The sequence below is a fragment of the Musca domestica genome, unplaced genomic scaffold, assembly GCF_030504385.1.
Source record: "Musca domestica strain aabys unplaced genomic scaffold, Musca_domestica.polishedcontigs.V.1.1 8, whole genome shotgun sequence".
Taxonomy (NCBI): Eukaryota; Metazoa; Arthropoda; class Insecta; order Diptera; family Muscidae; genus Musca; species Musca domestica.
In genome coordinates this window covers 6,634,477-6,650,404 of record NW_026712409.1, presented here as the reverse complement: position 1 = coordinate 6,650,404, position 15,928 = coordinate 6,634,477, and the positions used below count along the sequence as shown (strand labels likewise).

The window sequence follows — 15,928 nt, the reverse complement described above, 5'->3', positions numbered from 1 at the left end:
TTATTGATAATATTTCCCTTTTGTTATTATTTCTCTGATCAGGTGGTGCCCTCCACGCCTCCCATATCGTTCACTCCATATCGTTATAATTACATATCAAGTGTGGAATATTTCCTGAAATATTTTGCAAACAATATCCTTTATGTGTATGTCTGTTTGCATTTAGCCCACAGGACTCCTAATGCCAGACATTTCAAGCGAATGCAACACACCAACAATGCCATTGAATGCGAGTTCTTATTTAGACAAGTTATTGTGAATATTTGCTAACTTTTAGGCCAAATCAACATCAAAGTAGCCATATCTATGCAAAGAGCTTAAAAGCTATACCACCTACAAAGATCTGTCGAATGGCATATTGGCTGTAACTGGCATTGGTCAAACAATGTGCCTGGGATGAAACAAAAAATGTTGAAAAATTCTTTGGATATTCCAGCAAAATGTTTACACAGTCGCACATAGAAAGGGTTAAAGAGAGGGAGAGAGAGGTGGGATATTACATTTACAGTAGATCACAAAATATATCAACAAAAGATATATTTTCACTTTACCCTAGCTATGAGCAGCCTCGAATGAAAATATATAAACAAAGCACACGTATTCTCTCTCAATTTTCCTTTCCTATTGATTTGGAAGGAAGGGAGAGTCTCATACCATTACTAATGCATATATTGTGAGCATGGCTTCTTTACCCTCACGAAGTCCTTTTTCAGTTGGCCCATTGTGAAATCCTTTCAAAAATTTCACTTCAAATCATATTTTTCTACAGATCTCAACCCAGTCTTAAGAGACGTTATTTGGTCTCCTAGAAGTGATTTTTCCAAGCGATTGTAGCTCCAAAGCCCACTTGAAGCTCTCTTCACTTGGTTTTCACCAATCCCCATTTTCTTTTCTAAAATCATTGGCTTGAGTTGTTCAAGATTTCAAATTATCCCGAGCAGCATCTTAATATCCCCCTCTTAAGCTCTACATTGTGTAGCTTTACAGCTTTCTGTCCCTACTGTTGTCTAGCTTAATTTCTCACTTTATACACACACAAACACACACACTTGATCATAGATACATACCTGGTCGATGAGGCCTAATGTGCTCATTTATCCAGTCTCTGTCATTGGGATTTGGCACTGCAACAATATCCGCTTCAAATACAAACTCATTTCCCAGAAGACAACGTATGATACCAATATAAGCCACATAATGGTCCATTGTCAAGATTCCAACAGCTGGTTTAAGAGTATCCGCACATCGACACAGAGACACAAACACGCACGATGGTATACCAATGGGATGAAGTAAGCAGCCGGAAACATACAAATGAAATTGAAAAAAAGGAACAGAACAGAAAAAGAATTGCATTTAGACAATGAAACAAACTGGCCAAAACCCAAACTCCAAAGCTCTTTTCACCTCCCTTTCCCAACCCTCTCACAAAAAAAAAAAAAAAAAAAAAAAAAACAGGATTAAACAAGGAAACCTAGCAAATGAATTAGCAAATACAAAACTTCACATAACAAAAACAATGAAGTGAAAACTATTTCAGCGATAGGGCTGACTGGCTGGCTGTATAGCTATCGGCAGGCAGTGTTTAGACAAATATGCAGACGTCTGGGGAAAGGGATTCGGGAGCGAGACACATTTCCGAAACAATAATAACTGCATCCAAATGATATAAACACATTCCTTTGGCGGAGGTTTTGTTGCCAGCCAAAAACAAGAAATTCCACAAAAAATCATTAAAGTTTTCGAAATGGAATTTCCGAGGCGTTCTCAGCCTACCGACTGGCAGGCAGGCCCATTTACATTATTTTGCCAATAAATAAAAGGTTTATATTGGGGTGCATCGCAAACAGGGTGCATCGCAGACAGGGCTCCTTGACGGGGAAGCCTAAAAGTAATGTGAAGAGAGGACATTTTTTATACGACCTCATGAGGGTATTTTTATTTGGGGGATGCTATTTACTGGTAAACTCGTGAAATAGTATTTTAATTCACACACACCTGAGAGAACCTTTCCCAGGGACTACCTCATAATAAAGTTTTTTTTCCTAAGAGCACCTCAAACGGAAAGCTCATCAGATTGAGTCTTTTCTAGATAGGAGTTCTTCTTTTTTGGTAGAAGAGCTCTTGCCGGGGAGCGAGTCTTTTTTTTCTATATAAGAGGTCATAGCGTGGTGAGGTATTTCCTAATGATGGGACTAAGACATGAGCTAGTATTTCCTTTAGAGGAGTCTGATGACATGTTTGGTCTATTGAATTTGAGGTGATGAGGTGTATTGAGGTGATTGCAAGAGTCGAGCTCTAGGCCACGAGGGAGTCTTTTATTTAGACGAGCTTATGGCATAAGGAAAAGCCTATAAAAGGAAGGAAGATAAGCAAATCCATTATTAGAGAGAGAGAGAGAGTCTAACTATCATGGGGACTGAGGGATTCTGTTTTACACGAGTATATTTTAGACGTGCTCTGACGACCTTCGAAGAGAGTATTTTTCTAGAGCGTGTACCCTTATAAACATGATCGCGAGGAAATCTTTTCATAAACGAGCTCTTGAACTAGACTTCCTTTGACGAGCTCGTGAGAGGAAGAGTGTTATCATCGGGACTTTAAGGGAATCATTTTTACGAGCTTTGAACAGAGTATATACGCGGGAATCTGTTCATACACGAGCTCTTGAAAGAAACTTCTTTTGACGAGCACGTGCAAGAGAGTCGTATAATCATCGAGACTCTGAGGGAGTCTTTTTACGCTAGTATTTTTTTAGAAAAGCTCCAGCTCTTGCTCCCTAGCTCCCCTTATAAACAACATCGTGAGGAAATCTTTTCATAAACGAGCTCTTGAAAGAGTCTTCTTTTGACGAGCTCATCTTATCATCGGAATTTGAAGGGAATCATTTTTACGCGCGCATATTTTAGACGAGCTCCGACGGAGTTGTTTAAGACGATCTTCGAACAGAGTATTTTTCTAGAATGAGTCCCGTTATAAACAACATCATGAGGGAATCTGTTCATGCACGAGGTCTTGAAAGAGACTTCTTTTGATGAGCACGTGAAAAAGAGTCTTACAATCATCGAGACTCTGAGGGAGTCTTTTTACGCGAGTATCTTTTAGAAGAGCTCTTGAGAGACTCTTTTTTAGATGAGCTTCAAAGAGGGCATTTTTCTAGAGTGAGTCGTGAGGGAATCTTTTCATACTGAAGCTCGTGAATGCGTTCTTCTTAGCCGAGCTTTCGAAGGAGTATTTTTTTAGAGGAACCCTTAAGAATTATTTTATAGACGAACTCATGCAGGAGTCTTAATAGATGGGCTGGTAAGATTGTCGTTTCACGGACAAACGCCTGAGGGAGTTTTTTCAAAGACGAGCCTTTGAGGGAGTTTTTTAGAGACGAGCTCTTCAGCGTACTTTTCTCTCGACAAACTCCTGTTGGAGCCTTCTTTAGACAAACTTGAGGGAGTCTTTTCAAAGCCGAGTTTTTGAGGAAGTCCTCATAGACAAGCTCTTAAGGAAGCATTTTTTTATAGACAAGCTCTTAAGGGAGTATTGTCTATATATGATCTCTTGAGGGAGTCTTTTCCATAGACGAGCTTTAAGGGAGACTTTTTCATTGACCAAACCTTGGGTAGTATTTTCATAGACAAGTACTTGAATGAGTGTTTTCCATAGACAAGCTCTTGGGAGGATATTTTAAGATACGAGCTCATGGGAGTCTTTTCAAATAGACGAGTTCATGACAGAGTCTTTCCTATAGATGTGCTCTTGACAGAGCAATTTTTGTGTAGGCAAACTCTTAATGGAATCTATAAATGAGATCTTTTCATTACGCCAGCTCTTGAGGGAGTCTTTTTATAGACGAGCTCCAGAGAGATTATTTTCATAGACGAGCTTTTGAGAGGATCTTTTAATATACGAGCTATTGAGAGAGTCAAAAAACGAGTATTTCCTACAGATGTGCTCTTGAGTGCGCCCCTTCTGTAGATGAGCTCTGGTGGCAGTCTTTTCTTTACGCGAGCTCTTGAAATTGTGTTTTTATAGAAGCACTCTTTAGAAAGAATATCTCATAAATGAGCTATTGAGAGTCCGTCCTATAGACTCTTAAACTCTTAAGAGAGTCTTTTTCAGAGAGTAATTCTTTAGAGAGATCCTTCTTTTAGGTCCTTTCAGAGTTTTTTTTATGGATTTTTCTTATAGGTGTACTCTTAAGGGAATTTGTTTTTATAGACTAGCTAGAGGGACCCTTTTTGTAGAAGGGCTTTTAGAGGATTTGCTTTGCCATAGGCGAGACAAAGAAAGTCTTCCATGGTTTCATATACCAGTATCAGGTCCGAATTTTTGACTAGCTCAAAAGTGATTTTTTAGTGACTCAAAAACTCATTTAGGAGATCCTATAACTGATCTTCAAGGTTAGCCTTAATGGGGGAGACGTGATAACCACTGATTTATTACGTTTTATTAATGTATCGCAAGCATTATCTGGTTTTCATTACACCCTAAGTAAACATCCTAAGCCATTGTTGCTGCAATCAGCAAAATTCCCGCAGCCAAAAACAGAATCCTGGAATGAATGACGTGGAACATCTTCCTTCCCCTGAGGGATGTGGAGTGGTGAACGAAAGTGTGTGTGTGTGTTTTCTAAAACTCATACTTACCGTTTGCACTTTGAGGCTGTTGTAGTAGCTGTTGGCCGGTTGCAGTTAAAGTCATATTTGTTGGCTCCTGCTGCTTCAATTTCGAATGTTCCTGTTGTTGTTTTGGGTAATAATGTTGCTCTTGCTGCCGATGCTGTTGTTGTGTGTTTGGTCCAGGACATTTTTGGCTATATTGGGTATCTTGATGTTGTGGTTGTTGCTTCAATTCATTCATTTGTTGCAATTCCTGCAGAGATAGTTGGTCTGCTTGCTGTTCGTTTTGCTGTTTTTGTTGAATTTTTGGCAAACGTAAAACTTTTTTAAATTGCGGTAATGCAAGCACCAAATTTGCATTACCCTCAGCACGATAGATCAACTCAATTTGGCTCAGATCCATGCGAGTTTTTTCGGGCAACTGAATAGATGGGTCCAGCTTCTGTTTCTGTTGGGGCATATTCTCTGCTTCTTCTTTGCCTTCCATATTCATATTGGAATTGTGGCCATGTTGCGGGAGCTGCTGTTGTTGTTGTTGTTTTTGTTGTTTATCCAAAACACTCAACAGTTCCAGCAATTCCTTGGGTGCCTCATTTGATTGCAGGCATGATGAAGCGCATGATGATGTTTCCGAAGCCATTATATCTTTTCAATCTTCCAAACTTACAATTCTCTCGGTCGGATGGCTTGGTTGGTGGGTTGTTTGGTTACGCTGTCACTGTTATTGCTGGTTTTCTACTTTGGCTGTTAAAAGGGACAACCTAGAAATGTAGGAAAAATATAATTTAGTATTTTTTGGAATCTCCTGGTCGTTACAGTCGCTCTACAACAATTACAATTGATTATGTTTATTAGCGGTTCTATATAATTTGATATGTATTAATGCAGATCCTAGACTCGGATGATGCTGATAGTCATATGCATTGACTTACAACGCTTAAATAGCTCAAAGTAACCTGTCGCCCCTTACTTAGAACCTGAAGAAGACATCTGAGGAGATGCCAGATTAATAATACATCCGGCATTAAAGAGAGGACTCAATAAAAAGCTGCAGAAGTTATTATCAGTGCTGTATTATAGACAAACTCATGAGTTAGTCCACATAAATATGACATCTAGATGGCGCCTTAGTAAGTACTTTATAGGTTAAGGAAGCTGTTTGGTCAACAAGTTTTGATAGACAACTTTAAGAGAAGTTGTTATATATGACCACAAGAGGGAGACTTCGTAGCATGGGTATTACTATCAGTGACGTAAAGCAATCTTGCTCACCATATATGCATTAGTAGTAGTAATAGACTTTCTCGCCCTGCTTTATTCATAGATTTGGGTTCAAGGCTGCTCATAGCTGACGTAAAGAGTGAATCTTTATCATAGGTATCTTTTTTGTAGATAAGCTCGAGAAGGAGTTTACTTTTATTGACGTCAACATGCTGATGTCGCTCCTGTAACAATTTTTAGGGTAAAGGACATTTTTGATGGAAAAACTTTAATAGACCACTATAAAAGTCAGTTCTTATTGATTACCTATAGAAAGAGACTTTATGGCATAAGTAATATTTTCGATGACAAAAAGACTGAATCTTTATAGACGATCTAAAGCGGAAGGAGTGATAATCGGAGAACGCTCTATTATAGACTAGCTTGGGAGGAAGTCTATTGATAGGCGAAAACATTTAGATGGAGATTCAGTAACAATCTTGAGAGTAAATCAACGTTTTTAGGCGAAAAAGTTAAAGAGCCAGTTGTTACTGATGACATCCAGATGGAGACGTTGTAGAACATGTAAGGTTTTCGATGACATTAAGAGGAAACCTTATGAATAGGAAAAATTAATGAATATTATGAATTTTTAGACAACTCAGATTTTATAAACTGGACTCTCTGGAACGCATTTTTATTAGAAATACAATTCTCAAATGTGCCACCTACTAAGATATATGTGATATATATCCTCTAAAGTTTTTATAGACTATCATAAGGTTAAGTCTTCCTGAGAAGAAGGCCCTTATACGAGAACAGAAGTCGAGTTGGAAAAAAAAGGCTCTAGAAGGCAATCTGTATTAAGGACCCTTAGGGGTCATCTTCATAGGCCCCCTCAGAAGGGACCTTCAAAAAAGAATTCATGTGAAAGACCAAAAATACAGTTTTATAGAGAACGGCCTCTTAAAGAGGGATCCCTTAAAAATGGCTCTCTGGTCGGGAGATTTTAGAAAAGATTTTAAAAATAACTTCCGGAATGAGTTTTCAGAGACGACTTCATGTGTTAGGCCGTAAAAACTGTTTTAAAGAGGACCTAGCGACGAATTATTGACGTCCTAACGAGGCTCCCTCCTCTATATATGGCTTTCAGAATCAGGGAATTTTTATAAATGACATCCAGAAAGAGTTTTGAATTATCACATCCAGAGTATTTTTTATAGTTGACATATAGGTGATAAATCAACTCAAGGGGGATAAAGGCAGCGTAGGAGACCTCATAGACAACCCTACAGATGACCTAAGTTTGAAGGCCACTAAACGGTTCTCTAAAGGGACATCATCTTCGTCTTAAAGAGCGATTCTAAAGCAACAGTTCCTAGACGATCATCTTAGATGACATCTAGATGGAGTTAAAGATGACATTTAGATGGAGTTTTTTGGTCATCCAAAGGGGTAGTCTCCCTGCATTTTTTATATATGACATCCAGAGTATTTTTATAGATGTCATAGGTATTGTAAACGAGGCTCCCCCTCTATATATGGCTTTCAGAGGGAATTTTTATAAATGACATCCAAATGGAGTTTTAAATTATCACATCCAGAGTATTTTTTACAGATGATATACAAAGGAATTCTGACATAAGTTTTAAAATTGCGATAAATCAACTCACGACATTACGCACAGGAGGGGGATTAAGGCAGCGCAGGAGACCTCATAGACAACCCTACAGATGATCTAAGTTTGAAGGCCGCTAAACGGATCTCTAAAGGAACTTCATCTTCGTCTTAAGACAATCTTCTTAGGTGACATCTAGATGGAGTTAGAAATGACATGGAGTTTTTGGTCAACCAGAGGGAGTGTTTATAGAAGACCACCAAATGAAGTTTTTATATATCACATCCAGAGTATTTTTATAGATGTCATAGGTATTGTAAAAGTGATCCTTTATAGACCACATCTAGAGAGAGATTTATCGTGGTCCTTCAGATGGAGGGTTAGTAGAAGCTTGTCAGAGCGAAACTTCGCAAATGACCTTTAGATGGAGTTGTTGTATATTTCCTCCAGAGCATTAATGGGTACAATAAAGGCGTATTCGCACACCAATTTGAGAATAACCATTAACGAGCTCTAGTAGGTAGCTTGCAAACCTTATAAACCACTTCAAAAGGGAACCTTCACAGACAACCTTAGGTGGAATGATGTCCAAACCACCTAAGGTAGTCTGTGAAGGTGTCTGGAGCAAGTCTTGGTGTATACCCACAAAAGGGAGCTTTTATAGAAAACATATATGGGAAGGATATTAGGGTCCACCAAAGAAAGTCTTCTACGAACACTTTAAAGGAAATTTTTTCGAAACGATCTCCAGTTTTATTATTAGGAGTACTATTCATAGATGACATGCGGAGGGATTGTAAAATATGTCTGAAATTCATCATAAACGATTTTAAGAGAAAGTGTTATATAAAAGAAAGAGAAATAGATGAAGACTGTGCAGGAACGTATTCTTTGAAGACCGCCAAACAAAGATTTACGGCGGAATATTTGACGAAGACTTTCATAACAACTTTAAAAGGATTATTTATAGAGGACATACAGGGTTATTTATAGAGGACATACAGAGGAATTCTCATATATGTTTAAGAATGGTTATAGTCGCACTTAAGTAAGGGTATATTATGCACCGGTGAGAGGGGAAAAAAGGTTACGAAGAAGACCTCATGGGCCACAGGAAGTTTTACGGACGAAGAATGTCGAAGAGCCAGTCTACGTGAATGACAAGAAACTCAAGCCTTCAAAGACGGTATAGGGAGTATTTGTGGTCCTCCAAAGAGAGGGTTTTTTTTTTGAAAACTTCCAGGAAAAGTTCTTAAAAACGACATCCAGATGTTACCTTTGTATTACCCATAGGACTTATCTTTATGATGTGATATGTAGAGGGGTTTTCACACAGGGGAGGTTTTCACAAGTTTGAAAATTATAATAAACGACTTCAAGCGGAGGACGGAAGAGGAAAGAATGCCAGACACAGTTCAATTCAAGAGCAAGACTTCGTAACATACAAGAATTTCAAGTTTTCATAGAAGATATCGATTGCGAGTAACTTTGGTCCGCCAAAGAGAGTCTGCTTAGAAGACTTCCAAGTGGAGAGTTTATAAACGACATCCAGATGCTGCTTTTATACTTCCTACAGGAGTTGTGCTTATGATGATATACAGATAGATTTCGACACTAGTTTACAACTCTGTCATAAACGATCTGAAGGGGAAACGGAAGGGGAAAGAAGATCAAGACTGTCTGAAATTCAATAAAAGTTAGCCTTAAAGGCGACATCGATGGGAAGAATTATGTCTTGATAGACACCCAATTTGAAGAACAACGTTGTGTTTGTGATGACATGCAGTACGGATTTTACACAAGTTTAAAAATCGTTATAAACGACCTCAACAAAGTGACTGAAGTGGATAGAATGCCAAGACTTCATGACATTATCCCAATTGATGTGGTCTATGAAAACATCGATGGGGAGCAATTTTGGTCCTCTAGAGAGAGTTCCAAGAAAGTGTTTATAAGATGAGGTTTTTTTATTACCTACAGGAGTTGTGATTATGGTGATAAACAAAAGGATTTTGTAACAAATTTCAAAATTATAATAATTGATCTTAAAAGAATGAATGAGAGGGTCCTAATACATTAGAGGGAGGAGAGGGAGATCTAAAGAGGAAACCCTTACAGGGAATCTTACTTGGCAGTTTTTACAGCTAATATTCGCATTTGTATGCCTATAAATCAATATTTAGAGGGAGCATGTAAAGCCTCGAGCTCAAGGAGAGTCTTTCTGACCATTAGCCCCTAACTCCATAAAAAAGTACTTAAAAAATATCTAAGAAAGGAGTTTTTCTGGACCACCCGCTGAGGAAACAGTTATGACCGACTGCTTCTTGCAGTTCTCCAAAAGGCTTTCAAAGAGAACCTGAAAGCAGGTTTTCAGAAAGTAGAAATTATTTTTCAATATTGTGTGAATTAGTAGTCCCTATACGTATATTCGAAGTTGTTTTATTTTATCTTCCAGACTTGACTTGACAATTGTTCTCCCGCCTAGACAAATGGCAGGAACCTCATCCTCCCTCTCCATCATCCATCATTTGTATTGCACAATCTCCACTTCAGGTCATTTTTCATTTTGTTATCATTAGCTAAGTTACAAAATATTCAAAAAACATTATTCTATTCATATCGTTCTTGTATGTCTTACTTCCAGTGTACATTATGTTTTTCTGCTGATGTTGTTGCGTTTTTGCAAACTATAGTTTTGATTTTATGCAAAAGTTATTCTAAGCTTTCAGTATTTTGTTGTTTGAGATTTTCATTCAAATCCTTGATGTTTTTGTTACTAAAATGCTTATCTGGTTGATGGGAGGGGATTACATTGCTCTCATGCTGGAAAATACACGAAAAGCTAGCCAGCTATATTGAAAAACTGTAAAAGAGAGGGAGGGAGTGAGTAAAGATAAAGAGTGTGAGGAGGTAGACACCATTTTTCAAAACCCAAAGTAATTGTTTGAGTGGGAGATTAAGTGATGGCCGAGCAGAAGATACGGATAATGTCCCTAACATATCGAATGACAATTCAAGGGTAATTTCCTCTCGAAACTTTAAGCGAGTATGAGGCCAATAAATTTTATCAATTTCACGCCATAGATTATTGTGCGCTCACACAATAAAAGTGTGGGTCGTCGGTCGGTCCGTGAGTCGTCGGTCCGTCGTTCGTTCGTTCGATGGCAATGATGTAAAAATGAAAATGTTTTGTAATTAAAAAACTTGATGATAAATTGATTTCCATTGTGTGATACTGGTGCTGCTGCAACAAAAATGTGTTGAAGTTTCAACCTAACTGACCTTTTACTTGTTATTGCGGACATAAATTATAAATCACAGTAAACAATGGTAAGCAGTTTAAGGTTATTTTGAAAATATGAAAAAGACTGGGTAAGGGGTTTGAAATTTAACACCCAATATGGCAAGGGCAGTCGCCCTCTTTGAAGCTTTGTGTTGGAAAGACAATATAAAGAAGTTTGAAACACAACCAAATAATTGGCCTGAACTTTGCAAGAGCTTGCAAAAGAAAGGTAAATTAAGAATCGTGTAGTGAAGTATCACTTGATCCTTAGAATAATATATAACACATAAAATGTTCAAATATATTATGAAATTCAAAAAATGTTCTCTAACATCATATTTCAAGCTTTCATTCAATATTATCGTAAAAATCATAAAAAAATATTTGTAAAAATTACATCAATCACATATCCTTGAGTTGTCGTCAAGAAGGTATTCGAAAATAGGCCACCCTACAGACAAGCCAAAGCCAAAGCCACAATTTTATAAAGAAACTACCGATGAAGTTTTTATAAACGATTTTAAAACAAAATTTCCTAGACGACCGTAAAAGCCATCCTTTATAGACGTCACGTAGATTGAGTTATCGTTGTCATCTTTATAGAAGACCTCCAAATGGAGTTCTTACATATCACATCCACCGTTTTTTTTATAGATGACATACAGAGGGATTCTCAGATAAGTTTTAAAAACGTCATGGAGATCGTCAAAGTGATACTTCATAGACGGCATCTAGATGGAGTTATAATGGTGCTTTAGAGGATGTCTTTATAAAAGCTTTTCGGAGCGAATTTTTGCAAAATATTCATAAAAATCCCATTTTAACAATGTTTACAAAAATATATAAGTCCTAACTATACTTCAAAAGTATTCCTATAAATACATCATGGCTCGTTCCGAAGAAGAAATGAACCAATAAATCATGCATATTTGATCGTCGCCCTAAGAAGGCAAAAGTCAAAAATTATCTCCCAAAAAATATTCTTGGAAATCCTTCACAAAACTCTGGAGTATATCGTTAACAATATTCTTCAAAAATTCAAAATTTTCTTTTTTTTTTGAAAAAGTTTTCCCAAAATAGTCCACAATTTTTTGGTTAAGGGGTCAGCAAATGTCAACAAAAATATTTTCATGAAATAAAATTTAGTCTTGAATTTGAAATAGAAAAGAACACTCGTATCCATACTACAGATATCTTTGAAATAATTCACAATGTCCTCCCAAAAATCCACAAATTTTTGTGATCTTTGAAAATTTGTCTTAAAAAAATCAAGATTTCTACAAAATAAGTTCCTGAAACAAATGTCTTACATAAATCTTTGAAGGCTTTAAAGAATCCACTATCTTTCGACAATAGATATGTATTTCAATTTTTTTTTTTTATTAAATTCAAGATTTTTCTATGGAGATGTTGAAATTTTTGCTCAAAAATCCACGATTTTAATAAAAGTACCAAAAAATGCACAGTTATTGTACAGGAGGCCTTTAAAATAATTTAAAAAAAAAAATACTTAGGCATCCCAGATCGTCGGTCAGGAGGTTCTTGAAAATGTATTCTAAAAATCCATGATTTTTGGACAGGAGGTGTTTGGAATTTTTTTTCTTAAAAAACCATATTTTCTATTTTCGCCCCTGACCTAGCCTTGATGAAAATATTATGATTCGAAAAGTTAGACCAATCCTTTTTTTGATTATCCTTTCTCTTTCTGTGCAGTAAAATATATTTTTTTATTTTATTTTTTTTTTTGAAGGAGGTGCCAGAAGGAGTTGACCGATATTGCCCATCTCCGAACTCGTTCTAAGTTTGATAATAATATTACGATGTACCAAGTTTGGACCAAATGGAATACTCCTCCGATAGTTATCGTGCGCACCAGCCAGCCAAATGGCCTGAAACTGATTTGGTCCAAAAAGATCTGGGGTCTAAAACCGTTGTTTCGATAAGGCACGTTTTGGTCGTATTATATGATATATACCCTCTGTAGCCATATGTCTGAGGGTATACAAATATGGCATTTACGATTTTACTTCAAAAAGTCCTTTGGGAAAATTCCTTCAAACACATAGCGAAATCCTTCAATGTCCTTTGGAAATATTCTTAAAATACCACTATTGTATTCCTGAACATCACGAACATCGACTAAAAATATACTTCAAAAATTATCTTTGAGGTCATGCAACATTCTTGAAAACTTTGATTTCCAAATATCTCAAGATATTTAAGGCTGAAAGTTCACGCCCTTTAGAAATATGTTATACTTTTCAGATTCTTTGACACACTGGTCGGATTTACGAATGCAGCTTCTCCGAAATCCAACAATCATCTAAAGTAACAATAAAATAGTAGCAACAAAAAAGCATGACCTTCTCCATTTAAAAAAAAAATCATGGTAGGAGGGTTATTTCAAGGTTCAAGTAAACAAATCGATTTAACTTTTTTCTTCAAAATAAAACAAGGAATAAATCAAAATGAGGAAATTGCTTCGAATCCAACCCATTCTACTCTCCCTCCTCTAAGTTCCCCCTGACATCCATTGAAGTACTTAATAAAGCTTGATATACACTTCAAAGAAATTTATTTGGCAAATATTTTTCTATCCCCTCGGTCCAACCACCAGTTTTCCCCACATTTCCTTCCCTCACCCCTCCGCTGCTTTGCAACAGCACTCTTCAAAGAAAATATCTAATATCAATCAGTTGATAAACTGTACTTCTTTGCAAATCCCCAAAACACTTATACTGGTATCCTTCCTTTGATCCTTGTCAATTTTTTCATGTCTTCTCTTGGCAAACAACAACAGCAGCAACAACGACTGCTGTGCAGCATGTCCCTGGGCGCACGTCCTTTCAACAAGTTGATTTGTGTTTTCAACCTGAAGACAATTTGCAATGCATTTTATCGCCCTGTGTGTCTATCTGTGTGTGTGTGTCTGAGAGAGAGTATTGTGGAAAGGAACTTGAAACCTGAAAAGAGCTGTCAGCCGAAAAATGGCAAACTCAGTCAGTCAGCCAGTCCAACTGTCAGCCAAACAGTCATCCAGGTAAATGCAAATAAAGCAAATCGCTGTTGCTGCTGCTGCTGCTACTCAACACCACCGAACCACCTGAAAGAGGACACAAAAAAACCCGAATAAGACAAACAACCAAGTGGCGAAAATGTCATTTTAACGATTGTGCAGCAGCGATTTTCTTCTTTCCTCTCTCAACCTACCTTCCTGCCTCCCTAGATCCAATAAAATCGAACAAAAAATAAACGAAGGCAACACCACAAAACGTTTTGCATTTTTCAATAACAATTTTATATTCAAATTTTCAATTTTCTTTCCAAAGGATACGAAGAAGTAGAATCCTCCCAGCAAACGCCGTAATGTAGAAGAATATAAAATATGCCAGAAAAGAGTTCAAACAACCGAAAGAAAAAAGGTTCACAGAAAAAACGGCACGAAATTGAAAAAGCAAATAAAGTCGAGAAATATCAGCACAAAGACTCAAAACGTGATTGTAATGTAATCACCAATATTTGTTGGAAAGCAGAACCCCAATAAAATGAGGAAGCGGACAACAACAAGAACACTTGGGGCATCATCAATGGTTTGGGCCATCAGTTTTCATACTTGGCCGTACTTTTCTGTTGGAAGAGTTAAGCTGGAGCACAAAAATATCAATAAAATCAGTTATCGGGTTTCGCAGAGTGCAAAAATAGGTGGCAAAGTTAATGGCCGGGAAATACAAAACAAATCTGTTGAGTTGTTGTTGTGGAAAAACCATTGTCTGACTTGTGTTTGTACTGCCATTACAGTTTTTTTTTAATTTCCTATTTTTCAGAAGAAATACAACATTTAGAAATATCTGTTAACATCTTTCATCAACATTTTTAAACAATTGGGAAATAGGTTAACACCGACTGATATCAACTAATTTTGCAAGGAAGAAACAACGATTTTTGACATGAAGTCCTTAAAAGCAATTTCCAAAAAATTCACTTGTTCGTCAGAAAATTGAAATATATTCGTATCACAAAAAAAAAAAGACATAGAACTAGATTTTTGAAAAAGAAAACCTCAAATGTTCCAAATCCTCAACTTTTGTCCAGGGGATCTCAAAAACAAATGCTTTGAAAAATACTTTAAAAAATAAGATATCTTTAAAAATATCTTTAACAAAACTGAAATTTTTTGGAAAAAGGTCCTTGAAGATATGTTACTACAAATGTTTTAAAAAATCTACCAATTTTGAGGACGTTCTTTGAAAAATCAACGATTTTTGGGCAGATTGTAATTATTATTATTTTTTTCAAAGATGTTTTGCCAGAACATTTTTAAAAATACGTAAATTTCGATACGAAATTTTAAAACTGATCATTAAAATCTAAAATTTTTGTATAGTAGGCTTTTGAAGACACATTTAAAAAAACCATGATATATGGTCAAGAGGACCGTAAATGGGTCCTATGTCTTTTAAAAAACAATAAAATCGATTTTTTTATAATTGTTTGTTTTATTAGTATTTGTTTTAATTACAGTCTCTGTTTGAAGGCATTTGGTGGTGTGCACGTATATTTTTAGAAGGAAGTATCCAATTTGGTCCAGACCTGGTGCATATATCTACCCAAAAAATATTACTAAAATTGATCAAGGGTCCTTCAAATAAAATTCCCTTAAATTCTACAATTATGGTTAAAAAGTTTTTGAAAAGATTTCTGAAAATAATCGTCGATATTTGGTATGGAGAGTCTTGAAAAAGTTATCTTAAAATAATCGACGATTTTTGGTCAGGAGGCCCTTGAAAAAAGTATCTTAAATAAATGTCCAAGTTCGTCGATCAGGAGGCTCTCAATATTTTTCCTAAAAAAGGCTAAGATTTTTGGTTGGAAATTTGGTTTTTAAAAATCAAAAAAAAAAAAAAAAATTGAATTTAATTTGTAAAAAAACGCACTGTGCCTGCCCTGGAAGTCCTTGGAGAGCTTTGTATGAAGTAATGAAGAGTTCCCAAATAAATCCTTAAAATAATTTCTTAAAAATATACCCCACTTTTGTTGTCGTTCATACTAATTCAAAACAATTATTTAAAAGTCTGCGATTTAAATCAGCTATTTTGAACAATTTCTTTTCAAATAAAACGCGATTTCTGGTCAGGATGTCTTCCTTAAAAATTCTCCATTTTTTAATAAAAAAAGGAAAAAACTATGAAAAAAATAATTCTCTAAAAATTACCT

General features: G+C 36.3%; 1 protein-coding gene across 2 annotated transcripts in view; it reads right to left on the bottom strand.

Moving 5' to 3' along the window:
- Positions 1-5,544, bottom strand: part of LOC101895533 (inositol-pentakisphosphate 2-kinase) — a 31,153-nt gene extending 25,609 nt beyond the window's left edge. Inside the window, exons 1-3 of one of the 2 annotated variants that reach the window (XM_011292379.3) lie at positions 5,450-5,544; positions 4,641-5,374; positions 1,068-1,223 (exon numbers count right to left, since the gene is read on the bottom strand). In XM_011292379.3, coding sequence (XP_011290681.1) covers positions 1,068-1,223; positions 4,641-5,253 — 769 coding nt within the window. In that variant the 5' untranslated portion in view covers positions 5,254-5,374; positions 5,450-5,544. The remainder of the gene's footprint in view (positions 1-1,067; positions 1,224-4,640; positions 5,375-5,449) is intronic. The other variant, XM_020035214.2, reaches the window with a different exon arrangement.
- Between the last annotated feature and the right edge of the window lie 10,384 nt (positions 5,545-15,928).